The following is a 25718-nucleotide window of genomic DNA, read 5'->3' as shown; positions in this document are numbered from 1 at the left end:
ATCTGCCATATTAACAGACTATTAGAAAAACATACTCATCTCAATAAATATGGGGAAAATATTTGAAAAAACTTGAACAGCCACATATGGAAAAATGCGAAATAGAAGGGAATTACCTCAAGTTTATAAAGGACATTCAGGAAAAACCTATGGCTAACATCATACAGGTAACATTATACTTATTAACTAAGTATAATACTTAATGCTTTCCACCTAAAATCACTAAAACACATGGATGTTTTACTATTCCTTACTACTTTCATTCAACATTGACCCTGTACAGTGGAATGAGGAAAGAAAAAGAAGTATATGGCATACATGCTGAAAAATAAAAATAAGACATTCTTTATTCTCAAAAGATATGTGTGTGTGTGTGTATGTGTGTGTAAAATCCAAAGGAGTCAACAAAAACCACTAGAAGAACTAGTAATCTAGGTACTGCAGACCATTAACAAATTCCAATGATCTCTGTGAAAGGTAACTTTTTAGACTAAAAAAAAAGTATACAATCAGTTTGCTTCTAGCAGTAAATTTCCTATCACCTTTGTTCATCTTTGTCAGCATTTGTATAGGAGAGGGAATAACTCTGAAATCCCTGAACATTTGTTTGGTTACCAGGCACATATACATAATGTGTTGCAAATTTTGTTCTTATGATGATTCATTCTGAGAAAGTGCTCTGAATCCTTATTTTATAATATTTTTGTCATTTAACAATTCTGTACCTATAATTCTGTACAGTTCCAAGTTCTCTGATGAGCAGTTAGAGTAAGACTTCTCTATACCTAGTAGGAGTCATTTTGTTTGTTTCACTACATCAGCTCACAGATAAAAGATCAAGATACAAAAAATCAATTATATTTCTACTTATTAGAAACAAACAACTGGAAAACCAAGTTTCATGAAAGCAATACTTTTTACAATAGCACCAAAACCCAAACACCAAAACATAGGAATAATATAAAGATATAAAAAACACGTTTACTATAAACTAAAAAACACTTCTTAAAGAGCATATTCATGGTTTGCAAGACACTACATTGTTGTCAATAATCCAGAATTCATCTACAAATTCAATACAACCTCAATTAAAATCATAGCTGGCATTTCTTTTTTAGAAATTGGCAAGTTAATATTAAAGTTTAAATGGAGATGAAAAGGATTCAGAAAATCCAAAGCAATATTGAAAATAATAAACAAAATTGAATAATTTACATTACCTGATTTTAAGGCTTACCATAAGTAATGGTAATCAATAGCATAAGGATAGACAAATAGATCAATGAAGCAGAAGAGAATCCAGAAATGGAACTACCTTACATTATCAATTGATTTTTAACAAAGATATCAAATCAATTTAATGAAAAAATCTTTTCAAGAAATGATGGAACAACTGGAAAGCTACAGGGGAAAAATTAATCTCAATCCTTATCTCACACCATATACAAAAATTAATTTGATTTAAAAGTTATATCAAAACGTTTTAGCTTTTCCGAGCTACCCGGGGAAGGGTCCATACGGCGTTGTTTTGCGTTCCCATCGTAACTTAAAGGGAAACTTTCACAATGTCCGGAGCCCTTGATGTCCTGCAAATGAAGGAGGAGGATGTCCTCAAATTCCTTGCAGCAGGAACCCATTTAGGTGGCACCAACCTTGACTTTCAAATGGAACAGTACATCTACAAAAGGAAAAGTGATGGTATCTACATCATAAATCTGAAGAGAACCTGGGAGAAGCTTCTGCTGGCAGCTCATGCCATTGTTGCCATTGAAAACCCAGCTGATGTCAGTGTCATATCGTCCAGGAATACTGGCCAGCGAGCTGTGCTGAAATTTGCTGCTGCTACTGGAGCCATTCCTATTGCCGGCCGCTTCACTCCTGGAACCTTCACTAACCAGATCCAGGCAGCCTTCCGGGAGCCGAGACTTCTGGTGGTTACTGATCCCAGGGCAGACCACCAGCCTCTTACAGAGGCGTCCTATGTTAACCTGCCTACCATTGCTCTGTGTAACACAGACTCTCCTCTGCACTATGTGGACATTGCCATCCCTTGCAACAACAAGGGAGCTCACTCAGTGGGTCTGATGTGGTGGATGCTGGCCAGGGAAGTTCTGCACATGCGTGGCACCATTTCCCGAGAACACCCATGGGAGGTCATGCCTGATCTCTACTTCTACAGAGATCCTGAAGAGATTGAAAAGGAAGAGCAGGCCGCTGCTGAAAAGGCCGTGACCAAGGAGGAATTTCAGGGTGAATGGACAGCTCCAGCTCCTGAGTTCACTGCTACTCAGCCTGAAGTCGCAGACTGGTCTGAAGGCATGCAGGTGCCCTCGGTGCCTATTCAGCAGTTCCCTACTGAAGACTGGAGCGCCCAGCCGGCCACTGAAGACTGCTCTGCAGCTCCCACTGCTCAGGCCACTGAATGGGTAGGAACAACCACTGAGTGGTCTTAAGCTGGTCTTCCACAAAGGCACACAAAATGGAAATAGAAATGGAAAAGGTTGACGGAAAATAAACAGTTGGTGAAAAAAAAAAACGTTTTAGAGAAAAATAATGTGCATGACCTTAGAGTAGGCACATATTTTTTAAAATAACTATAAAAGAAAAATATTTCTTTTTTTAGGCAAGATGGTGGAGGAGTAGGGAACCCTGTTTCAACCGGTCCCCTGAATTTAGCTGGATATCTACCAAACCATTCTGAACACCCACAAAATCAGCCTGGATGTAAGAATATATATCTCATCAGGACAAGCAGAAAAGCACTGCTTTTTGCAAGATAGGAAGTGCAGAGTTATTAATCTGCGGGAAGTTATTGAAGATAAACAGACTCCCCACTGAGTGAGGAGCCCAATGCGGGGCTTGATCCCAGGACCCCGAGGTCATAACCTGAGCTGAAGTCAAATGCTTAACTGACTGAGTCACCCAGGTGCCCCATGTTGTTCTTTTTATAGCTCTGATAGGTATAAGATTAAATTGTTTGAGATTTTTCTTGCTTCTTCTCTTAGAACTGCTTTTGCTGGATCCCAAAGGTTTTAGACTGTTGTGTTTCATTTTCATTTGTTTCCATGTACTTTTTTAAATTTTTTATTAGTTTTTTATTTTAATGCCAGTATAGCGAATTTACAGTGTTACATTAGTTTCAGATGTACAATTTAGTGATTCAACAATTCTACACATAATTACTCAGTGTTCATCATAAGTGTACTCTTAATCCCTTTCACCTATTTCACCCATACCCCACCCACTTCCCCTCTGATATGCTTTATTTTAAACAAGTACCCTCAGTTAAAGTTATTTTTTTCTATAAGAACATTTTTTACTTGAAGCATACTTCAGAATACATGAAGTATATATATAAAACATTCATCCAAGAAAAACAGAATACACATTTTCTTCAAGTACACAGAAGAATCCCCTGATCATGTCATCATGTAAAAAGAAATATAACAAATATTAGAAAATTAAGATGACTGAAATCATACTAAGTATATTTTCCAACCACAATGGTACAAAATGAGAAAAGCAAAAATAAAACAAAGCCAGAAAATCTCCACTGTAAATACTAAATATTTAATGTGTAAATATTAAACAGCACACTACTGCACAAGCAATAGGCCAAATAAGAAATAAAATGGCAAATCAAAATATGTCTCAATACAAAAGAAAAAAAACCACAATATTTCAAAATGTATGGGATGGAGCAAAAGCAGATGTTAGAGTGAAATTCATGCTATAAATTCTTGTATTAAGAAAAAAAGTTTAGGGGTGCCTTTTTTTAGATATGTCACCTGAGGTAAGAGAAATAAAAGAAAAAATAAACTATTGGGACTACATCAAAATAAAAATCTTCTGCACAGTGAAGGAAATAATCAACAAAATTAAAAGGCAACTGCCTGAATGGGAGAAGATATTTGCAAATGACATATCTGATAAAGGGTTAGTATCCAAAATACATAAAGAACTTATCCAACTCAACACCCAAAAAACCAAATAATCCAATTTAAAAAATGGGCAGAAGACAAAGACATTTCTCCAAAAAAGACATGCAGATGGCCAACAGACACATGAAAAGATGCTCAACATCACTCATCATGAGGGAAATGCAAATCAACACTACAATGAGGTATCACCTCACGCCTGTCAGAAGGCTAAAATCAACAACACAAGAATCAATGGGTGTTGGTGAGGATGTGGAGATAAAGGAACTCTCATGCACTACTGGTGGGAATGCAAACTAGAGCAACTACTCTGGAAAACAGTATAGTATGTTAAAAATAGAACTACCTTAGGATCCAGCAATCACACTACTGGGTATTTACCCAAAGAATGCAAAAACACTAATTCAAAAGGACACGTGCACCCCTGTGTTTATAGGAGCATTATTTACAATAGCCAAGATATGGAAGCAGCCCAAGTGTCCATCAATTGATGAATAGATGAAGTATTGGTATATATATATTATAATATTATTCAGCCATAAAAAAGAATGAATCTTGCCATTTGCACAGCATGGATAGAGCAAGTTATTATAATGCTATAAGTCAGTCAGAAAAAGACATATACAATATAATTTCCCTTATATGTAGAATTTAGGAAACAAAACAACTGAGCAAAGGGAAACAGTGGAGAGAGGCAAATCAGGAAACAGTCTCTTAATTACAGAGAACAAACTGATGGTTACTAGAGGGGAGGTGAGTGGGGGAATGAATGAAATAGGTGATAGGGATTAAGTAGTGCATTTCTCATGATGAGCATTGGGTGATGTGTGGAATTGTTCAATCACTTTACTGTACACCTGAAACTAATATAACACTATATGTTAACTACACTGGAATTGAAATTTTAAAAAAATAAAATAAAATAAAAATTAAAAACAAAAATGCAATAGAGAACTTCAACAACAGAATCAAGCAAACAGAAGAAACAATACACAAATCTGAAGACACGTCCAGGCACAGGGGGGAAAAAGAATGAAAAAGAGTGAAGTCCCACAGGATTATGAGACACCAACATATGGATCAATATATGCATTATTACAGTCACATTAAAAGAAAAAGAAAGAGAAAGAGGCAGAAAGCTTATTTAAGAAAAAACAGCTGAAAAAGTCCCAAATCTTGGAAGACAAATGGGTATCTAGGTTCACAAAAGTCAAAGGATCCAAAATAGAATCAACCAGGACAAGACTAAACAGATCCACATTATAAACACATTATCAAAAGTCAAGGAAAAAGAGAATTTGAAAGAAGGCAGAGAAAAGTGGCTACTCATATACAATGGAACCCCCACAAAATTATGAGTGGATTTTTTAGCAGAAACCTGGTAGGCTAGGATTGAGTGGATGATATATTTGAAGTTGAAAAAAAAAATCTGCCAACTAAGAGTACTATATCCAGGAAAAATTGCCTTTTAAAAATAAAGAAAGACAGTCTTTCTCAAACACACATGAAGGAATTTATCACAACTGGACCTGCATTCAAGAAATGCTTAAGGGAGTTCCTCAAATTAAAATGAAAACACACTAAGCAGCAATGAAAAAGCATAAGAAAATGTAAATCTCAATGGTAAAAGCAAATATATGAACAACAACAGAATAATATAATGTGATGATGATATATAAATTACTCTTAACCTAATATAAAAGTTAACAAAAATTTGTTTATATTTTGAATACACAATATAAACAGAAGCAATTCTGACTAAAAGAGCACAAAGTGTGTGGAGGGGGAGTAAAAGTATAGATTTTTTTTGTACACAATTAAAGTTAAGCTGTTTTCAACTTAGAAGATTATAACTACAAGTTACTTTATACAAACCTCGAGCTGTACAAAGAAAAAATCTGTAATGGATACAAAAAGAAAAGAATCAAAGTTACTACCAAAAAATCATCAAATTACAATGGACAACAATGACAGAGACAATACAACTGCAAAACAAACAGAAAACAATAAACAAATGGCAATAGTAAGTCTTCACCTACTATAAAGGAATTTAAAATTAAATGGATTAAATTCCCCAATCAAAGGGCATCAATTGGCTGAACGGATTAGCCTCAGGGCCCACCTGGAGCTAGCCCCTCCACTATGCATCTGCAAACAACTGGCCCAAACACTATCATCAACAGCTAATGCAGTGTGTATGTCTGGGCAGGAGGGTACAGCTATGGGTAGAATATGACAACAGCCAGTTGACATGACAGCTGCTAGTGAGCCCATAATTGGCCTTGGCCTTTGGTGCTTGCCCTGGCCTCCATCACTGTAAGTGTGTATCCAACCAGCCCTTAACCCTACACAGGCACCTGGAACAGGCCTCTACAGCCAAGCGTGTGCATTCAGTCACCTCCAGCCACCACCACTGCCTGTCCCTAGTCTATAGCCACTGGACCTGGAGATGCTTCTGAGGATTCCAATAACCCCAGCAGCCACTGCAGACTGTCTTGACCACACAATATCCATGCCATGGACCCCAGTGGCCTAAGCCAAAGAGAAATTATACCCCGTGGACCCGATGCCACCAACATATACCCAAACTGGGTACTCTGCACCACTAGACCCAGGGTCACCACCTACTCCAGAGTGCCCTCTCCCATAGATGAAAATCTTCCCTTACCAAAGTCAGTCCATAAAGTCTGGAAGAGGTGACTGCTTCTTCAAATGAGTAGATAACTACATGCGGCTACAAGGATCATGAAGAAGCAGGGAAACATGATGCCACCAAAAGAATACAGTAAACCTCCAGCAAATAGCTTCACACAAGTGGATATCCAGGAACTATCTGACAAATAATTCAAAATAATTGTTCTAACAATACTCAGAGAGCTAGAAGAGAACACATGAATACAGATAAACAATTTAATAAAATCAAAAAACAACACAAGAACAAAATGAGATGCTCAACAAATAGAAAACATAAAAAGAACCAAACAGAAATTTTGGAGCTGAATAATCCAATAACTAAACTGAAGAATTGAGTAGAATAGTTCAACAGTAGAACTGACCAAGCAAGCAGAAGAATCAGTAAGCTAGAAGACAGATCAATTGAAATTATCCAATCAGAGAAACTAATGGAAAAAGAATGAAAGGGAATAAAGAAAGCCTATGTGACTTATAGGACACCTTTGAGAGAAATGCATCACTGGAGTCCCAGAAAGAGAAGAGAGGGATAAAGGAGTAGAAGTCTTACTTAAAGAAATAATGACTGAGAGAATATCTCAAACCTGGGGAGAGATTTGGACATACAAGTTTATGAAGTTAATATATCACCTCAAAATTTCAATCCAAAATGATCTTATCCAAGACACATAATAATAAAAAAGACACAGTGTAATAAAACTATCTAAAATCAACAAGAGAAAGGGGTAAAAGAAAAATATCGTCTCTCATAAAAGGGAACCCCCTCCATAAAGCTGTCAGTAGATTTCTCAGCAGAGATCTTGCAAGTCAAGTGACAATAGGATGATATAGTCAATGTTCTGAAAAAAAGAAACTGGTAACCAAAATTACTTTACCCAGCAAAGTTGTCCTTCAGAAATTAGGGTGAGATAAAGACTTCCCCTAATAAACAAAAAATAAGGGAATTGATCAACACTAAATCTGCCTTAGAAAAAATGCTAAAAGGAGTTCATCAGGCTGAAATGAAAAAAGCTAATTAGTAACGTGAACACAAATGAAAATATACAACACATTTGCAAAGGCAAGGACAGAGTCAAATTCATAATATTCTAAAACTGTAATATGGTGATGTGTTAACTCTAGTATAAAGGTTAGAGGAGAAAAGTATTAAAAATAGCAATAGCTACAATAATTCCTTAGTGGATACACACTACAAAAAGATGTAATTGTGACATCAAAAACATAACAGGAGGGGAGACATGAGAAGGGTTTTGAAATGGATCAAACAGAGTACTATTGGCATAAATAAAATAAACTCTTATACATATATTTTATGGAAATCTTACAGTAACCATAAACAAAAATCTGCAGTAGATTAACAATAAAGAGATGAGAGAGGTGGAGTAAGATGGCAGAGGTGTAGGAGCCATGGATTTCATCTGGTCCCAGGGATTCAGCTGGATAGGGATCAAACAATTCTGAAAACATACCAACTCAACAGGAAATGGAAGAAAAGAATAGCAACAATTCTCTGAACAGAAAAGCGACCACTTTCTGGAAGGTAGGACGTGCGGAGAAGTGAATCCGAGGCGATATTCGGGAGGATAGACGGCGGGGGAGGGGGCCTCCGTCGGCCACTTCTGGCAAGTGATAGAGCAACAGAGCACTAAATTGGAACTTTTAGAAGTCGGTTCCACTGAGGGACATCGCTCTAGTGGCTAAGTGGGGGGTGGAACCCTCGTGGGACAGTGTGGTCTCAGGACCCTCGGGGTCACAGAAAGACCGGGGGTGCCTAAGTGTGGCAGAGCTCCCAGGTATCAGAGAGAGGAAGCCGGCTGCAGAGACGGAGCCAAGGCACGGGTTCTCAGCTCGGGGTTGTCATAAACTGTGATCCACGGCACAGTCAGGCCACTGCTCCTCCAGCAGGGACCCAAAAAGTGGCAGAACTGGGGAGAGTCCCCTTCCTCCCCCGGGAGGAGCCGTGTGGGAGTGCACCACAGGGATCTGCTGGGTTTGGAGACTCCACACGGGGTCGTGCGCCAGAGATAGAAATGCTCGGTCACAGGCCGCGTGAGCACAAAGTGCGGCCGGAGACCAGGGAGACGGGAGTGATTGACGGCTTTTCTCTGGGGGCACACTGAGGAGTGGGGCCCGAGTTCTCGGCTCCCCCGGGGCGGAGATTGGGAGGCCGCCACTTTCACTTTCGTCCTCCAAAGCTGTACGGAAACCTTGCAGGGAACAAAAGCTCCCGAGAGGAAACCTGAGCAGATTACTTAGCCCGGACCCGGCAAGGGCGGGGCAATTCCGCCTCAGACAAAGACATTTAGGATCCAGGACAACAGGGCCCTCCCCCAGAAGATGAGCAGGAACAGCCGGCCAAGTCCAAGTTTACCAATCAATGAGAACGGTAGAACTACAGTGCTACGGGAATACTGCACATACAATCCATGGCTTTTTTACCATGATTCTTTAGTCTTTCAAAGTTAATTTTTTAACTGTCTTTTTTTTTTAATTTTTCATTTTCACTTTTTCAACCAACATCTTCTCAATCCCCTTTTTTAAAAAATATTTTTCATTTTTAGAGTCATATTCTATCCCTTCATAGTAGTTACCCTTATTTTTGGCATATATATATAAGTTGTTCTCTCTTTGAAATTCTGAGATACAGTTTCTTCTGACAGATCAAAATATACCATAAATCTCTAGTGTATGGCTTTGTTCTAGTCTCCTGCCTGATCACATTCTCTCCTTTTTGTTAATCCTCTTCTTTCTTTTTTCAACCAACTACTTATCAATTCCTTTTATAAAATCTTTTATAATTTTCATCTTTACAGTCATATTCCATCCCTTCATCATATTAACCCTTATTTTTGTATATACATAAATTTTTCTTTCTTTAAAATTTTGAGAAGCACTCTCTTCTAACTGACCAAAATATGCCCAAAATCTAGTGTGTGGCCCTGATCTATGCACCAGCCTGATCATATTTGATCATATTGGTTATTTTTGTTTCTTGTTATCATTTTCATTTTCTTTTTCTTTTTTTTCTTCTTTCTTTCCCTTTCTTTTCCCCCAGTATCAGGTCTTTTCAGATTTGTTTAGTGTCTCTTTCTGGGGATGTTGTTACCCCGTTGTTACCCTGTCAAAAATCTCCCAACAAACAAGAGAACAGGGCCAGATGGCTTCCCAGGGGAATTCTACCAAACATTTAAAGAAGAATAAATACCTATCTTTCTGAAACTGTTCCAAAAGATAGAAATGGAAGAAAAACATCCCAACTTGTTTTATGAGGCCACCATTACCTTGATCCCAAAACCAGACAAAGACACCATCAAAAAGGAGAATTACAGACCAATATCCCTGATGAACTTGGATGCAAAAATTCTCACCAAAATACTAGCCAATAGGATCCAACAGTACATTAAAAGGATTATTCACCACAACTAAGTGGGATTTATCTCTGGGCTGCAAGGTTGGTTCAACATTCGCAAATCAATCAACGTGATACAATACATTAATAAAAGAAAGAACAAGAACCATATGATCCTCTCAATAGATGCAGAAAAAGCATTTGACAAAGTACAGCATCCTTTCTTGATCAAAACTCTTCAGAGTATAGGGATAAAGGGTACATACCTCAATATCATAAAAGCCGTCTATGAAAAACCCACAGCAAATATCATTCTCAATAGAGAAAAACTGAGAGCTTTCCCCCTAAGGTCAGGAACACGGCAGGGATGTCCACTATCACTATTGCTATTCAACATAGTACTAGAAGTCCTAGCCACAGCAATCAGACAACAAAAAGAAATAAAAGGCATCCAAGTCGGCAAAGAAGAAGTCAAACTCTCACTCTTTGAGGGTGATATGATACTTTATGTGGAAAACCCAAAAGACTCCACCCCAAAACTGCTAGACTCATACAGGAATTCAGTAAAGTGGCAGGAAAGAAAATCAATGCACAGAAATCAGTGGCACTCCTATACACAACCAACAAGACAGAAGAAAGAGAAATTAAGGAGTTGATCCTATTTACAATTGCACCCAAAACCATAAGATACCTAGGAATACCTAACCAAAGAGGCAAAGAATCTGTACTCAGAAAACTATGAAATACTCATGAAAGAAATAGAGGAAGACACAAAGAAATGGAAAAACGTTCCATGTTCATGGATTGGAAGAACAAATATTGTGAAGATGTCAATGCTACCTACAGCAGTCTACACATTCAATGCAATCACATCAAAATACCTCCACTTTTTTCAAAGAAATGGAACAAATAATCCTAAAATTTGTATGGAACCAGAAAAGACCCCCGAATAGCCAGAGGAATGTTGAAAAAGAAAAGCAAAGCTGGCAGCATCACATTTCCGAACTTCAAACTCTATTACAAAGCTGTAAGCATCAAGACAGTATGGTACTGGCACAAAAAAAGACACATAGATCAATGGGACAGAAGACAGAGCCCAGAAATGGACCCTCAACTCTATGGTCAACTAATCTTTGACAAAGCAGGAAAGAATGTCCAATGGAAAAAAGACAGTCTCTTCAACAAATGGTGTTGGGAAAATTGGACAGCCACATGCAGAAGAATGAAACTGGACCATTTCCTTACACCACACACAAAAATAGACTCAAAATGGTTGAAAGACCTCAGTGTGAGACAGGAGCCCATCAACATCCTAAAGGAGAACACAGGCAGCAACCTCTTCGACCTCAGCTGCAGCAATTTCTTCCTAGAAACATCACCAAAGGCAAGGGAAGTAAGGGCAAAAATGAACTATTGGGACTTCATCAAGATAAAAAGCTTTTGCACAGCAAAAGAAACAGTCCACAAAACCAAAAGACAACCGACAGAATGGGAAAAGATATTTGCAAATGACATATCATATAAAGGGCTAGTAACCAAAATCTATAAAGAACTTCTTAAACTCAACACCCAAAGATCAAATGATCCAATCAAGAAATGGGCAGAAGACATGAACAGACATTTTTCCAAAGACATCCAAATGGCCAACAGACACATGAAAAAGTGCTCAACATCGCTAGGCATCAGGGAAATCCATACCAAAACCTCAATGAGGTATCACCTCACACCAGTCAGAATGGCTAAAATTAACAAGTCAGGAAACGACAGATGTTGGTGTGGATGTGGAGAAAGGGGAACCCTCCTACACTGTTGGTGGGAATGCAAGCTGGTGTAGCCACTCTGGAAAACAGTATGGGAGTTCTTCAAAATGTTGAAAATAGAGCTACCATATGATCTAGCAATTGCACTACTGTGTATTTAACACAAAGATACAAATGTAGGGATCCAAAGGGGTACATGCACCCCAATATTTATAGCAGCAATGTCCACAATAACCAAACTGTGGAAAGAGCCAAGATGTCCATCGATAGAATGAATGGATAAAGATGAGGTGGTATATATATACAATGGAATATTATGCAGCCATCAAAAGGAACGAAATCTTGCCATTTGCAACGACTGGATGGAACTGTAGAGTGTTATTGCGAGCGAAATAAGTCAATCAGAGAAAGACATGTATCATATGACCTCACTGATATGAGGCATTCTTAATCTCAGGAAACAAACTGAGGGTTGCTGGAGTGGTGGGGGGTGGGAGGGATGGGGCGGCTGGGTGATAGACATTGGGGAGGGTATGTGCTATGGTGAGCGCTGTGAATTGTGTAAGACTGTTGAAGTACAGACCTGTACCTCTGAAACAAATAATACATTATATGTTTAAAAAAAAAGAAGAAGACAGCAGGAGGGAAAGAATGGGGGGGGATTGGAGGGGGAGATGTACCATGAGAGACGATGGACTCTGAAAAACAAACTGAGGGTTCTAGAGGGGAGGGGAGTGAGGGGATGGGTTAGCCTGGTGATGGGTACTAAAGAGGGCACGTTCTGCATGGAGCACTGGGTGTATATGCAAATAATGAATCATGGAAAACTACATGAAAAACTAATGATGTAATGTATGGTGATTAACATAATTTTTAAAAATTAAAAAAGAAGGGAATCAAAGCATATTACTAAGAAAAATCACAAATTCACAAAGGAAGGCAGAAAGAGAGGAAGAAACGGAGAAACTATGAAACAGCGAAACAACAATCAACAAGTTGGAATTAGTAAGTCCTTGCCTATCCATAAACACTCTAAATGCAAATGAGTTCAATTTTCTAATCAAACAACATGGAGTTGCTTCGTGAATGGGTAGAAAAACAAGACCCAAGTATATGCTGCCCACAAGAGAATCACTTCAGCTATGACACCCATAAGCAAATGTAGAGGAATGGAAAAAGATTTTCCACGCAAGCAGAAAACAAGCAAGCAGGGATAGCTATATGTCAGACAAAATGGACTGTAAGCCAAAATGGCAACAAGAGGGGAAAAAAGATCATTATACAATAAGGCAGTCAATTGTTCAAGAAGATATGACAATCATAAATATATATGTACCCAACATTTTAGTACCTAAATATCATAAGTACTAACAAAACTGAAGGGAGAAACTGACAACAATACAATAATACTAGAGGACTTAAAGATTCCACTTTCTACAATGGATAGATATCGAGACAGAAAATCAACAAGGAAAAGCTGGACTAATACCAGGCTTTGGACCAAATGGATATAACACATACAGAATATTCCGTTTAGCAGCAGCGGAATACACATTCTTCTCAAGTTTGCATGGAACATTCGCCAGGACAGATCATATGGTAAGTCATAAAACAAGTCTTAGCAAATTTAAGACTGAAATCATACAAAGTAACTTTTCCAACAACAATGATATGGAACTGAAAATTAACAATAGAAAGAAATCTGGAAAACTCACCAGGTATGTGGAAATTAGAGAACATGCTCTGAAACGACCAGTGGGTCAAAGAAGAAATCAAACATGAAATCAAAAAATATACTGAAACAAATGAAAATGGAAGAACAACATATCAAAATCTATAGGATTCTGCAAAGCAGTTCTAAGAGGGAAGTTTATAGAAATAAAAACCTCCATATAAGAAAAAAAAAAAGGTCTCAAATAAACAACCTAACTCTATATACCTCAAGGAAAAAGGAAAAAGAAAAAACAAGCCACCAGATTAGCAGATGGAAAGAAATACAAAATAAGAGTTGGTTTCTTGAAAAGACACACAAAATTGACAAATATCCAACCAGACTAAGAAAAGAAGAAGATTCAAAAAACCATAAATTAAAGAAGAAACATTATAACTGATAACATAAACACGCAAAGGATCATCAGCAACTATTATGATCAATTATATGCTGACAAATTGGATAACCTAGAAAAAGTAGATAAACTCCTAGAAACATACCTAACCAATACTAAATCATGAAAAAAAAGAAAATCAGAACAGACCAATAGTGAGTAATGAGATAGAATCAGTAATCGAAAACCTCCCAACACAGAAAAGGCCAAGCCAGATAGTCTCCCTGGTGAATTATACCAAACACTTAAAGAAGAGTTAATGCCAATCATTCTCAAACTCTTCCAGAAAACTGAAGAGGAGAGACTATTTCCAAATTCATCCTATGAGGTCAGCTTTATATTGATACCAAAGTCAAATAAGAAAACCATAGACCAACATCTCTAATGAATACAGATATAAAAATTCTCAACAAAATATTGCTAAACTAAATTCAACAGAACATTAAAAGAACCAAACACCGTTGTCAAATGGTATCTATCTCTGGAATGCAAGGATAGTACAACATAGGCAAATCAATAACTGTGATATACCACATTAATAGAATGAAAGATAAGAGATCATAAGATCCTCTCATTAAAAACAGAAAAAGCATTTGACAAAATACAACATCCTTTCATGATAAAAATAATCAGCAAATTGAGTATAGAAGAAACATACCTTAACAAAATAAAGGTCACATATAATAAACCCACAGCCAATTCATATTCAATTGTGAAAAGCTAAAAGCTTTTCCTCTAAGATGAGGAATAAGACAAAGGTGCTCATTCACACCACTCATTTTCAACACAGTACCAGAAGTTGTAATGAGAGCTGTCAGGTAGGAAAAATAATAAAAGTCACCCAAATTGGAAAGAAAGAAGTAAAACTGTCTTGCAGAAAATATAATCTTATATAGAGATAGTCCTAAAGACCCAATCAAAAAGGTGTGTTAGAACTATTAAATTCAGTAACTCTGTAGGGTACAAAATCAACATAGAGAAATCATTTGAATTTCTATACACTAACAACAAAACAGCTTAAAAAGAAATAAAGATAACAATACCTTTCTCACTAGCATCAAAATCAATAAAATACTTCAGAATAAATTTAATCAAATAAGTGAGAGGTCTGTACCCTGAAAATTACAAGACTTTCATGAAAAAATATCTAAGATGCAAAAGGAAAGATATCCTGTGTTCCTGGATCAGAAGAATTAATAGTCAATACTACCCAACACCATCTGCAGTTTCAATGCAATCTATATCAAAATTTCAATGGCATTTTTCAGAAATAGAAAAAATTCCTAAAATTTGTATGGAACCACAGAAACTTTGAAAAGCCAAAGCAATCCTGAGAAAAAAACAAAACTAGAGGTACACAATTCCTGATTTCAATTACACAGTATGATACGGTTATAAGAGCAGACCAATGGAACAGAATGGAGAGTCCAGAACAAAACCCCATGTATATGCTCAACAAATAATTTGATGAGGAAGCCAAAAATACTCAACAAGGAAAGGAGAATCTATTTGATAAATGACACTGGGAAAACAGGATATTCACATGCAAAAGAATAAAAGTAAACCCCTGGTTTACACAATTCACAAAAATTAACTTGAAATAGATTAAAGACTTAAATGTAAGAATGAACACCATAAAAATCCTAGAAGACATAGGGAAAAAGCATTGACATTGACACTGTTGTTGGCAATGACTTTTTAGATATGACACGAAAGCACATGCAGCGAAAACAAGAAATAATAAATGGGATTTCATCAAACTAAAAGGCTCGTGCACAGCAAACGAAACAATCAAAAAATGAAGACGATCTATGGAATGGGAAAGAATATCTGCAAGGAAAATGTCCAAAATATATAAAGAACTTGTAAAACTCAATAGCAAAAACCCAAACCTGATTTAGGAATGAGCAAAGGAATAGATTTTCAAAGACATAAAAATAGCCAAAGATACATGAAAATATGCTCAATATATCACTAATATCAGAGAAATGCAAACCAAAACCACAATAAGATAACTCCTTACATTTATTAGAATGGCTCTCATCAAAAACTCAAAGAAGTAACACATGTTGGCGAAAATATGGGGAAAATGAAACACGCACTGTTGGTGGAAACGTAAATTGGTATAGCCACTATGAATAGCAGTATGGAGGTTTCTCAAAAAGTTAAAAGTAGAACTACCATATGATCCAGCAATCCCATTTCTAATCCACTTCATATCCACGGGAAATGAAAACAGGATCTTGAATAGAAATCTGCATCCTCATGTTTGTATCAGCATTATTCACAATAGGCAAGATATGGAAACAGTGTCTGTCAATGGATGGATCAATAAAGAAAATGTAGTATTTATATAAAATAACATTTTATTCAGTCATGAGGAAGAAGGAAATCCTTCCATTTGTGCCAACATGGATAAACTTGTGGGCATTATGCCAAGTGAAATAAGTTAGACAAGGAAAGACAAACCCTCTATAATATTGCTTATATGTGAAATCACCAAAAAACAAAAAACAAACAAACAAAAACCTGAACTCAAAGAAACAAAGTGTACATAGCCTGTGATTACCATAGGCTGGTAGGTAGGGGAAAGGGAGAGATGTTTGTCAAAGGGTACCAATTTCTAGTTATAAGATGAATTAAGTTCTGGGGTTCTAAGGTACAACATGATGATTATACTTAATAATACTGTATAACATACTTGAACGTTACTAGGAGAAAAGATTTTAAATGTTCTCACCACAGAAACAAATGGTAATTATAGGACATGATAGAGGTGTTAGCTAACAATATAGTGGTAATCATTTTGTAATATATAAGCATACCAAATCAACATGTTATATACCTTAAAATGACACAATGTTATAGGTCAATTACATCTCAATAAAGCTGCAGAAGGCGGTAAGGGTCAGGACAGATTTAAACTTAAGACCTGAAACTGTAAACTACAAGAAGAAAACAAGGGAAAGCTCTTGAACATTGGTCTGGGAAATAATATTTAGATATGACCTAAGAACACAGACAACAAAAACAAAAATAGACAAGTGGGATTGCATCAAACTAAAAAACTTCTTTTTTTACAAAAATTATTTATTTATTTTTAGAGAGAGCAAGAAAGGGAGGAGGGGCAGAAGGACAGAATCTTTCAAGTAGACTCCCCACTGAGCAGGGAGCCCGATGTGGGGCTGGACCCAAGACCCATGAGATCATGACCTAAGCTGAAACCACGAGTCAGACACTCAACTGACTGAGCCACCCAGGCGTCCCAAACTAAAAAGCTTCTTAATAAAGGAAACAATCAACAGAGTGAAAATGAGACCTGTAGGAGAAATATTGGCAAATCATGTATCTGATAATGAGTTAATCTACAAAATATGTAATAACTCATACAACTCAAGAGCAAAAAAAAAAATGAGATTTTAAAATAGCAAAAGACCTGCATAGACATTTCTCAAAAGAAGACATACAAATGACCATTAGATTTATGAAAATGTGCTCAGCATCACTAATCATCAGAAAAATTAAATCAAAACCACAACTTACACCTTTTAGGATAGCTATTATCAAAAAGATAAAAAATAAAAAGTGCTAGCAAGGATGTGGAGAAAGGGGAACCTTTATACACTGTTGTTGGGAATGAAGTTGGGCACAACCATTATGGAAAACTATATAGAGACTCCTCAAAAATTAAAAATGAACTACATTATGATCAAGCAATTTCATTTATTGGTGTATATATATATATATGTAACTAATATGTTAAGTACCTTGATTGTGGCAATTATTTCACAAAACATCAAAACATTAATTCATATACCTTAAGTATGTATCTTTGTCAGTTATACCTTAATAAAGTTTGAAAAAATAAAAATATAGATGTTCGATAAAGAATTTAAATATATAAATAAAATTTAAATTATACATACATACATATGTATATAATTATGCATATAATTATATATGTGTGTACATATGCACATTGTTATAAATATATTTATAAATGTAATATGCATATATATACACATATATAATTAATTGCCACTTGTCTTGGTAATGTAAATAAAAATATGAAGTACCAACTATGTAGATTTTACAAAACAAAATTACCTTTTCCGAATGTGATCTCACAACGTGCATCTGGATCCTGGCAGCCTCCATCATAACACATGTATTTTTCTTTACATACATGTCCATTCTGTATAGTTACATCATATGGACACTGCGGTGAGCTTCCATCACAAAACTCAGCAATATCACATTCATGATGTTTTGCTCCCCTACACTGAACACCTGCTCTTTCAATCTAATAGAAATTAAAATATAAAAAATAAAGCATTACATTTAAGAGTGTTGTGTTTCTCAATATTTATTTCAAAATTGTTCTATTTCAAAATTAATTCTATTTATAGTTTAATGATCTGTTTATTTATTAATGTCTATTAGTACCTTCTTTGTATAAAGCATTATGCTTATCATATCGAAAAAAATTGAATGTTATCAACTACAACAGGAAATAAGCATATGCACATGAAAAGTATAACACAAATATGATGTGATGATAGCCAAAGTTCTGTTTGCGTTTCAGTACAAGGGAGGAAAAATCACTTTTATTGAAATTATTTCTTGGGTGAAAACAGTGTAATTCAGACAATTTCCAAACAAAATACACTTATTCAAAGTATAGTTTCTAAGTATGGAATATTTGTAATTCTATGACAAATATGATACATAAATAACTGAGAATTAACAGAGGAAAACCAAAGGGTAAAGAGGCGGTTCTTAGAGAAGAAACTCAATCATAATTATTCTCCTGAATTATCCTGTAATTAACAGTTTTATATACAGAATCTGAAAATGTATACAAACAATCTTAAAGGGGCATCTATCTCATACTTCTTAATTGATGATTTCCAGATGACAACAAAAATATCACAGAGGTAAGAATGTAACCACATAAGATTCTAGAAAAAAATAACAAAACTGCATTAGTCGAGGATAGTCAAGAACACAGAACCCATGGTAGGTAGTTCACTAGAGGGACTGTCATATGACAAATCTGTTACAAATGTATTGCAGGAGCTGAAAAGGAAAACAGGGGACAAGAGTCAACATCTTCAACATATAAACTAATATGTGATCTTTCAATTAAATGATCTTTGAATAAATAATAAATTTGTAGTTTAAACTTTGTGCTAACGAAGCATTTAGAAAGTGCTATTCTATGTGCTATGGTGAGCGCTTTGAATTGTGTAAGACTGTTGAATCACAGACCTGTACCTCCGAAACAAATAATACATTTTATGTTAAAAAAAAAAAGAAGAAGAAGAAGAAGATAGCAGGAAGGGGAAAATGAAGGGGGGGAATCCGAGGGGGAGACAAACCATGAGAGATGATGGACTCTGAGAAACAAACTGAGGATTCTAGAGGGGAGGGGGGTGGGGGGATGGGTTAGCCCGGTGATGGGTATTAAAGAGGGCACATTCTGCATGGAGAACTGGGTGTTATACAAAAACAATGAATTGTGGATCACTACATCAAAAACTAATGATGTACTGTATGGTGATTAACATAACATAATAAAATTAAAAAGTGCTATTCTAGTAAGTTTCATTCTTTATACATTTATGGGAAACTGCTGTGTCTTTCAATTACATACCTATAGATACCTATCACAACCAGTAACAATATTATTTCTAAAAATATAAATAATGAATAGAGTAAGAAGTCCTTTTTAAGGGAGATCTGTATTGAAAATTGTATGATAGCTCTCAATCAAGGCTTAAGAACAACAGCATCAAGTTGGGCAGAATAATGGCATAAGAAGAAAACCTGAACATCCAATTAAGGTTCACAAAATCAGAAATCTGATCCTGAATTTAGTATATTTTTCTTTATTTGAAAGCTCACTTATTTTTTTAAGTGTTAATTTAAATTCCAGTTAGTTAACATACAGTATACTATTAGTTTCAGAAAGTTCATTTATTTTTATTTACAGCTATAGGTCTAAGTGATTTAAAGTACCTAAGACATGATTCCTTATATACTTGGAAGAAAATAATAAACTTAAATCTTACTTGACAGTCCCTGCAGCATAATCCTGCATCACACTGTGATCCTGGTTTCAGCGTACAAGTACGAAAATTACAACAGGGAGCAGCTCCACATTGCTATGAATTAATGGAATGTACAAGTAAAAAGACATCATGATAATAATATAAACTTTGGCAGGAACTATACTTACTGGGCTTATTTTTTGAGTTTTGGGGAAGAATATGAATGCTGTCAATATTTATAGTTCTGCATCTCTAAACAATTAAAATACTAAATTAAGACTTTCACTTCAGGTCAAAACAGAGTAACTGGTACCAAGAAACTCTTACCCAACTAGAAAACTAGGAAAAATATATGAAACAACTTTTTTCAGAAAATAGAGAATAGTAAGAGGGAGCAGAATGGTGGTTAATAGTGTCTGGAGGGTGGGGGAAAAGGGGAGATACTGTTCAAAAGGTACACATTTTCATTTAAGAATGAATTAGTTTTCAGGATGACTATAGTTAACAATACTGTATCATATATTTCAAATTTGCTAAGAGGATAAAGTGTCCTCACCACATACAAAAAAAAAAAAAAAAGGTAACTATGTGAAGTGAAGGATAGGTTAATTAGTTTGACTGTAGTAATCATTTCAGAAGGTATACATATATCAAAACATCATGTTGAACACCTTAAAAACATAATTTTTACTTGTCAGTCATACTTCAATAATGTTGGGGGGGTAAGGGTGTGTAGAGTTTATGCCCACTGCAGTTAAAACACCCCCAAAACTTCCCTCACTACTTACACCAAACACAAGTTCAATGGATTTCCAAAACTACTCTCAGGTTTGGTAATTTACTAGAAGGACTCACGGAATTCATTGAAAGCTTTTATATTCACAGTTACGGTTTATTATATGGAAAGGATGCAAATTAAAATTAGCCAAGAGAAGAAGCAACTAGGACAGAACCCAGGAAAAGTTCATACTGCCTTCACCCCAGGGAATTACAGACACAATACTCTCCCAAAATTGATGTGTGAAATTCCTGACTTATACTATGAGGCTAGTGTTACTCTAATACCAAACCCAGAGACATTGCAAAAAAGGAAAATTACAGACCAATATCTCTCATAATCATTCACACATCAATCAATTCATCATATTGACAGTCTGAAGAAGAAAAACCACATGACCATAACAATTGATGTAGAAAAAGCATTTGACAAAACCCAATACTCACTTAATGAATTATACAAAATATTAGCAAACTAGGAATAGACAGAAACTTCCTAAATTTGATAGTGACCATACAGAGAAAACCTACGGCTAATATTTTATATATGTTGAGAAACTAAGTTTTCCCCTGAGATCAGGAACAAGACAAGGAGGGTCGTCACCACTCCTTTTAACATCTTGGTGTAAGTTCTAGTTAATTCAGTAAGACAAGAAAATGAAATTAAAACTATACAGGTTGAGAAGAAAAAAACTGTTTCTTCCATAGATTCTGTGATTGACTATGTAAAGAAAATCCCAAATGATTGACTAGAAAGCAAAAAAAAATTAAAATCTCCTGGACTACTAATTAATTACGAGATTGCTGGATACAAAGTTAATATACAAAAGTCAATTGTTGAGGTTCCTGGGTGGCTCAGTTGGTTAAGTGTCTGCTTTCAGCTCAGGTCATGATGCTGGGGTTCTAGGATCAAGCCCCGCATCGGGCTCCCTGCTCAGCAAGGAGTCTGCTTCTCCCTCTCCCTCTGCAGCTCCCCCTGCTTATGCTCGTTCTCACTCACTCTCTGTGTGTCAAATAAGTAAAATCTTAAAAAAAAAAAAAGCCAACTGTTTTCCTGTAAACCAACAATGAAAAATGAGAATTTGAATAAAAAACACGATGCTATTTATATTAGCACCAAAATAATGAAGTATTTGGGAATAGTTCTAACAAACTATTATAGAATCTGTATGAAAAAAACTACAAAACCCTAATGAAAGAAATCAAAGAAGCCATAAATAAATGGAGAGATATTCCATGTTCATGGATAGGAAGACTCAATATTGTTAAGATGTCACTCCTTGGGACGCCTGGGTGGCTCAGTCGGTGAAGCATCTGCCTTTGGCTCAGGTCATGATCCCAGGGTCCTGGGATCGAGTCCCACATCGGGCTCCTTGCTCAGCAGGGAGCCTGCTTTCCCCCCCTGCTTGTGCTCTCTCTCCATCTTTCTCTCTTTCTGACAAGTAAATAAAATCTTTTAAAAAAAAAAATGTCACTTCGTCCCAGTTTTATCTAGAGATTTAATGCAATTTCAATAAAAATTCCAGCAAGTTATTTTGTAGATATTGACAAATTGATTCTAAAGTTTATATGGAGATGCAAAAAAATGCAGTATAGTCACATAATACTGAAGAGAAGGAAAAGAAAGAAGAAGAAGAAAAAGGAGGAGGAGGAGAAGAAGAAAAAAATGAGGAAGAAAACTGAAGAACTGACAACACCCAACTTCAAAACTTACTATAAACTATAATGACAGTATGTTATTCACAAAAGAATAAACAAAGAGATCACTGGAACAAAATAAAAACCCCAGAAACAGACCAACACAGATAATAAATCTTTAACAATGTAGTACATGCAGCTCAATGGAGAATGGATAGTCTTTCCAACAAATGGTGCTGGAAAAACTGGACATTCACGTGGGAAATAATGACTAGACACTGACTTTACCTTTCACAAAAAATAACTCAAAATGGATCATAAATTAAATGTAAAATGTAAAGCTATAAAATCTCTAGGAGGGTAGATTTAAGACAGTAGATCCTATGTGAAGTGCTCTTCCACAATAAAAATAATAAATAAATAGGAATAATACCAATCTTAAATAAATTCTTTCAGAAAGTACTGAGTTCAGAATTGCCTTGATGCTTAAACCAGAAAATATCACAAGAAAAGAAAAAACTGCAGACCACAATCCCCTTGTGAAGATAAGTGCTGTCATCCCAAACAAAATATCAGCAAATTAAATCTAGCACTATATATACAGAAAAATGCAAGTGAAGCTAATGTCAGAATGCATGGTTGGGTTGGCATTCAAAAACCAATCAATGAAATGCACCATATAATTAATTAACTAATTTTTAAAAGGAGAAAACTCATTTGAATCGGCTCAATAGACACAAAAATAAGACATTGGACAAAATTCAACACCAATTCTTGATTTAAGACTCTCAACTAACTAGAAATAGAAAGGAACTTCCTCAACATGCTAAGGGTATATGTTTACCAAAAAAACTTTTATCTAACATTATATTTAGTGGTGAAAGTCAGAAAGCTCCCTCCCCCCCAATAAAAACAAAGCAAAGACCATTCTCAACATTTCTAACTGACACTAGATCCAAGGTGAATTCACAAAAGTCAATTGTATTTTCTATACCTGCAATGGATAATTGTTAAATAAAATTTTAAAACAATACTATAGAAACAACCATAGAAAAACTAAATGAATTAAAGAAGAGCTAAATAAGTGGAGATATACACCATGTACATTGATTTGCAGACAATTTTAATTAAAAAAAGTAATTCTCCAAAAATTGATGTATGAATACCACACAATTCCAATAAGGTCCCTATATTCACATGCTGATTCTCCAATTTATATGGAAATACAAAGGTTTCACAATAATAAAACTATCCTGGGAAAAAGGAACAACGTTAGATGATTTACATTACCTGTTTTCAAGATTTACTGTGAAAACACATTAGTTAAAATAGTGTAGAATTGGCATAAGTATGGTTACATAAATAAACAGAAAAGAATACAGGGATAGATACACATGTATAGTAATTTACTTTCATAAGAACGCTAAGCTAGTACAATGGTGAAAAGATAGTCATTTTAACAAATACTACTAGAAAAATTTGATATTCAAATGGAGCATAATGAAACTCAAAAAAAAAAATCTCCCCAAACACAAAAACAAACCCAAAATGGATCAAAGACTAAATGTGAGCGATAATTGTAAAACTTCTCATAGAAAACATAGGAGAAAATATTCATGACCTTGAGTTGGCAAAGATTTCTTAGGATACAAAAAGCATCACCATAGAAGAAAAAAAATGATAAATTGGTCTTCATACAAAATACAAAATGCCTGCTATTCAAAGATGTTGTTAAGCAACCAAAAAGGTAATACATGGATTGGAAACAAATATTTGTAATATACATGTTTGACAAAGGACTAGTATACAGCCTATAGGAAAAAAAACTCTTACAAATCAATAATTAAAAAAAACAAATAACTTAATGGTTAATAAGGACATGAGAACAGGCTCAACATCATTATACTCAAAGAAAATACAAACAAAAACTATTGTAACGTCTAAAATTTAAAAGGCTGCAACATCACATTTTGTTGATGTGGAGGAAATTAAGTTTCATGTGTTGCTGATAAGAGTGTAAAATAATACAACACTTTGAAAAATAGTTTGCCAGTTTCTCATGAACATACACTTATATGATCCAGCAATTCTACTTTTAGGAATTTGAAATAATGGCCCACTACTCTTAACAACTCAAATATCCATTAGCAGGTAAATGAAAAAACAGATTGTGCTATATTTAAACAACAAAGTATTACACATAATAAAAAGGAAGAAACTACTGTGACATAAAACAACACTGAATGAATCTCAAAACACAGTATTGAAAGGAAGAAGCCAGGGGCACTGGGCTGGCTCAATCAAAAGAGGATGTGACTATTCATGTCAGGGTCATGAATTCAAGCCCCATAATTGGGTATAGAGATGATTTAAATAAATAAATAAACTGAAAGAAAGGAAGGAAGGAGGGAAGGGAGGAAGGGAAGGAGGGAGGGAGGGAGGGAGGGAGGGAGGAAGGAAGGAAGGAAGGAAGGAAGGAAGGAAGGAAGGAAGGAAGGAAGGAAATGTGCTGCATCATTCTATTCACATGACTTTCTAGATCAGACAAAACTGACAATCAGATGTTTCCTGAACAGGTATCACAATCTCAGATTTCAAGATATAATACAAAGCTATAGTAATCAAAGCAGTATGGTACTGACACAAAAACAGACACTTAGATCAATGAAACAGAATACTGAGTTCAGAACTAAAGCTCCACTTATATGGGCCATTGATCTACAACAAAGGAGGCAAGAGTATACAATGTGGAAAAGACAGTCTCTTCAACATATGATGTCAGGAAAATTGGAGAGCTACATGCAAAAGAATAAAACTGGACAACTTTCTTACACCATACACAAAAATAATCTCAAAGTAGATTAAGAAACTACATGTGAGACCAACCTGAAACCATAAAACTCCTAGAAGAAAACATAGGCAGTAATTTCTTTGACATATCTTTGACATAATATTTTTCCATTTATGTCTCCTCTGATAAGGGAAACAAAAGCAAAATTAAACTACTGGGACTGCACCAAAATAAAAAGCTTCTATGTAACTAAGGAAACCATCAATGAAACAAAAGAGCAACCTACCGAATAGGAGAAGATATTTGCAAAATTATATATCCAATAAGGGGTTAATATCCAAAATATATAAAGAACTTATACAGCTCAACACCAAAAAAAAAAAAAATCCAATTAAAAAATGGACAGAGGACCTGAATAGACATTTCTCCAATGAAGACATACAGATGGCCAACAGATACATGAAGAGATACTGAACATCACTCATCCTCAGGGAAATGCGAATCAAAACCATAATGAGATATCACTTTACACCTGTCAGAATGGCTAAAATCAAAACACAAGATAACATGTGTTGGTGAAAATGTGGGAAAAAATAACATGCATTGTTTGGGAATG

The 25718-nt window shown here is 35.5% G+C and overlaps 2 protein-coding genes across 22 annotated transcripts in view; one reads left to right on the top strand and one right to left on the bottom strand.

The window, feature by feature from the left end:
* LOC112834663 (disintegrin and metalloproteinase domain-containing protein 32-like) overlaps positions 1-25718 on the bottom strand; it is a 194361-nt gene that overhangs the window by 59996 nt on the left and 108647 nt on the right. For all 21 annotated transcript variants that reach the window (XR_012381174.1, XR_012381175.1, XR_012381173.1 and 18 more), the window contains 2 exons: positions 19918-20010; positions 17951-18146 (listed from right to left, as the gene is read on the bottom strand). Coding sequence is in view for 16 of the 21 variants with exons in the window: in XM_073902495.1 (XP_073758596.1) it covers positions 17951-18146; positions 19918-20010 (289 nt within the window). In the remaining 5 variants the exon portion in view is untranslated. The remainder of the gene's footprint in view (positions 1-17950; positions 18147-19917; positions 20011-25718) is intronic.
* LOC112834665 (small ribosomal subunit protein uS2-like) lies at positions 1477-2536 on the top strand. Its single transcript, XM_025886136.2, has one exon. It carries the CDS (start codon positions 1566-1568, stop codon positions 2451-2453), a length of 888 nt encoding a protein of 295 aa, XP_025741921.1. The 5' UTR covers positions 1477-1565; the 3' UTR covers positions 2454-2536.

This window comes from Callorhinus ursinus, unplaced genomic scaffold (genome assembly GCF_003265705.2).
Source record: "Callorhinus ursinus isolate GAN/ISIS: 27379988/994484 unplaced genomic scaffold, GSC_fseal_2.0 scaffold17, whole genome shotgun sequence".
In the NCBI taxonomy this organism is placed as follows: domain Eukaryota; kingdom Metazoa; phylum Chordata; class Mammalia; order Carnivora; family Otariidae; genus Callorhinus; species Callorhinus ursinus.
Note: the sequence above shows the minus strand (reverse complement) of the source record. Positions and strands in the feature narration are given on the sequence as shown.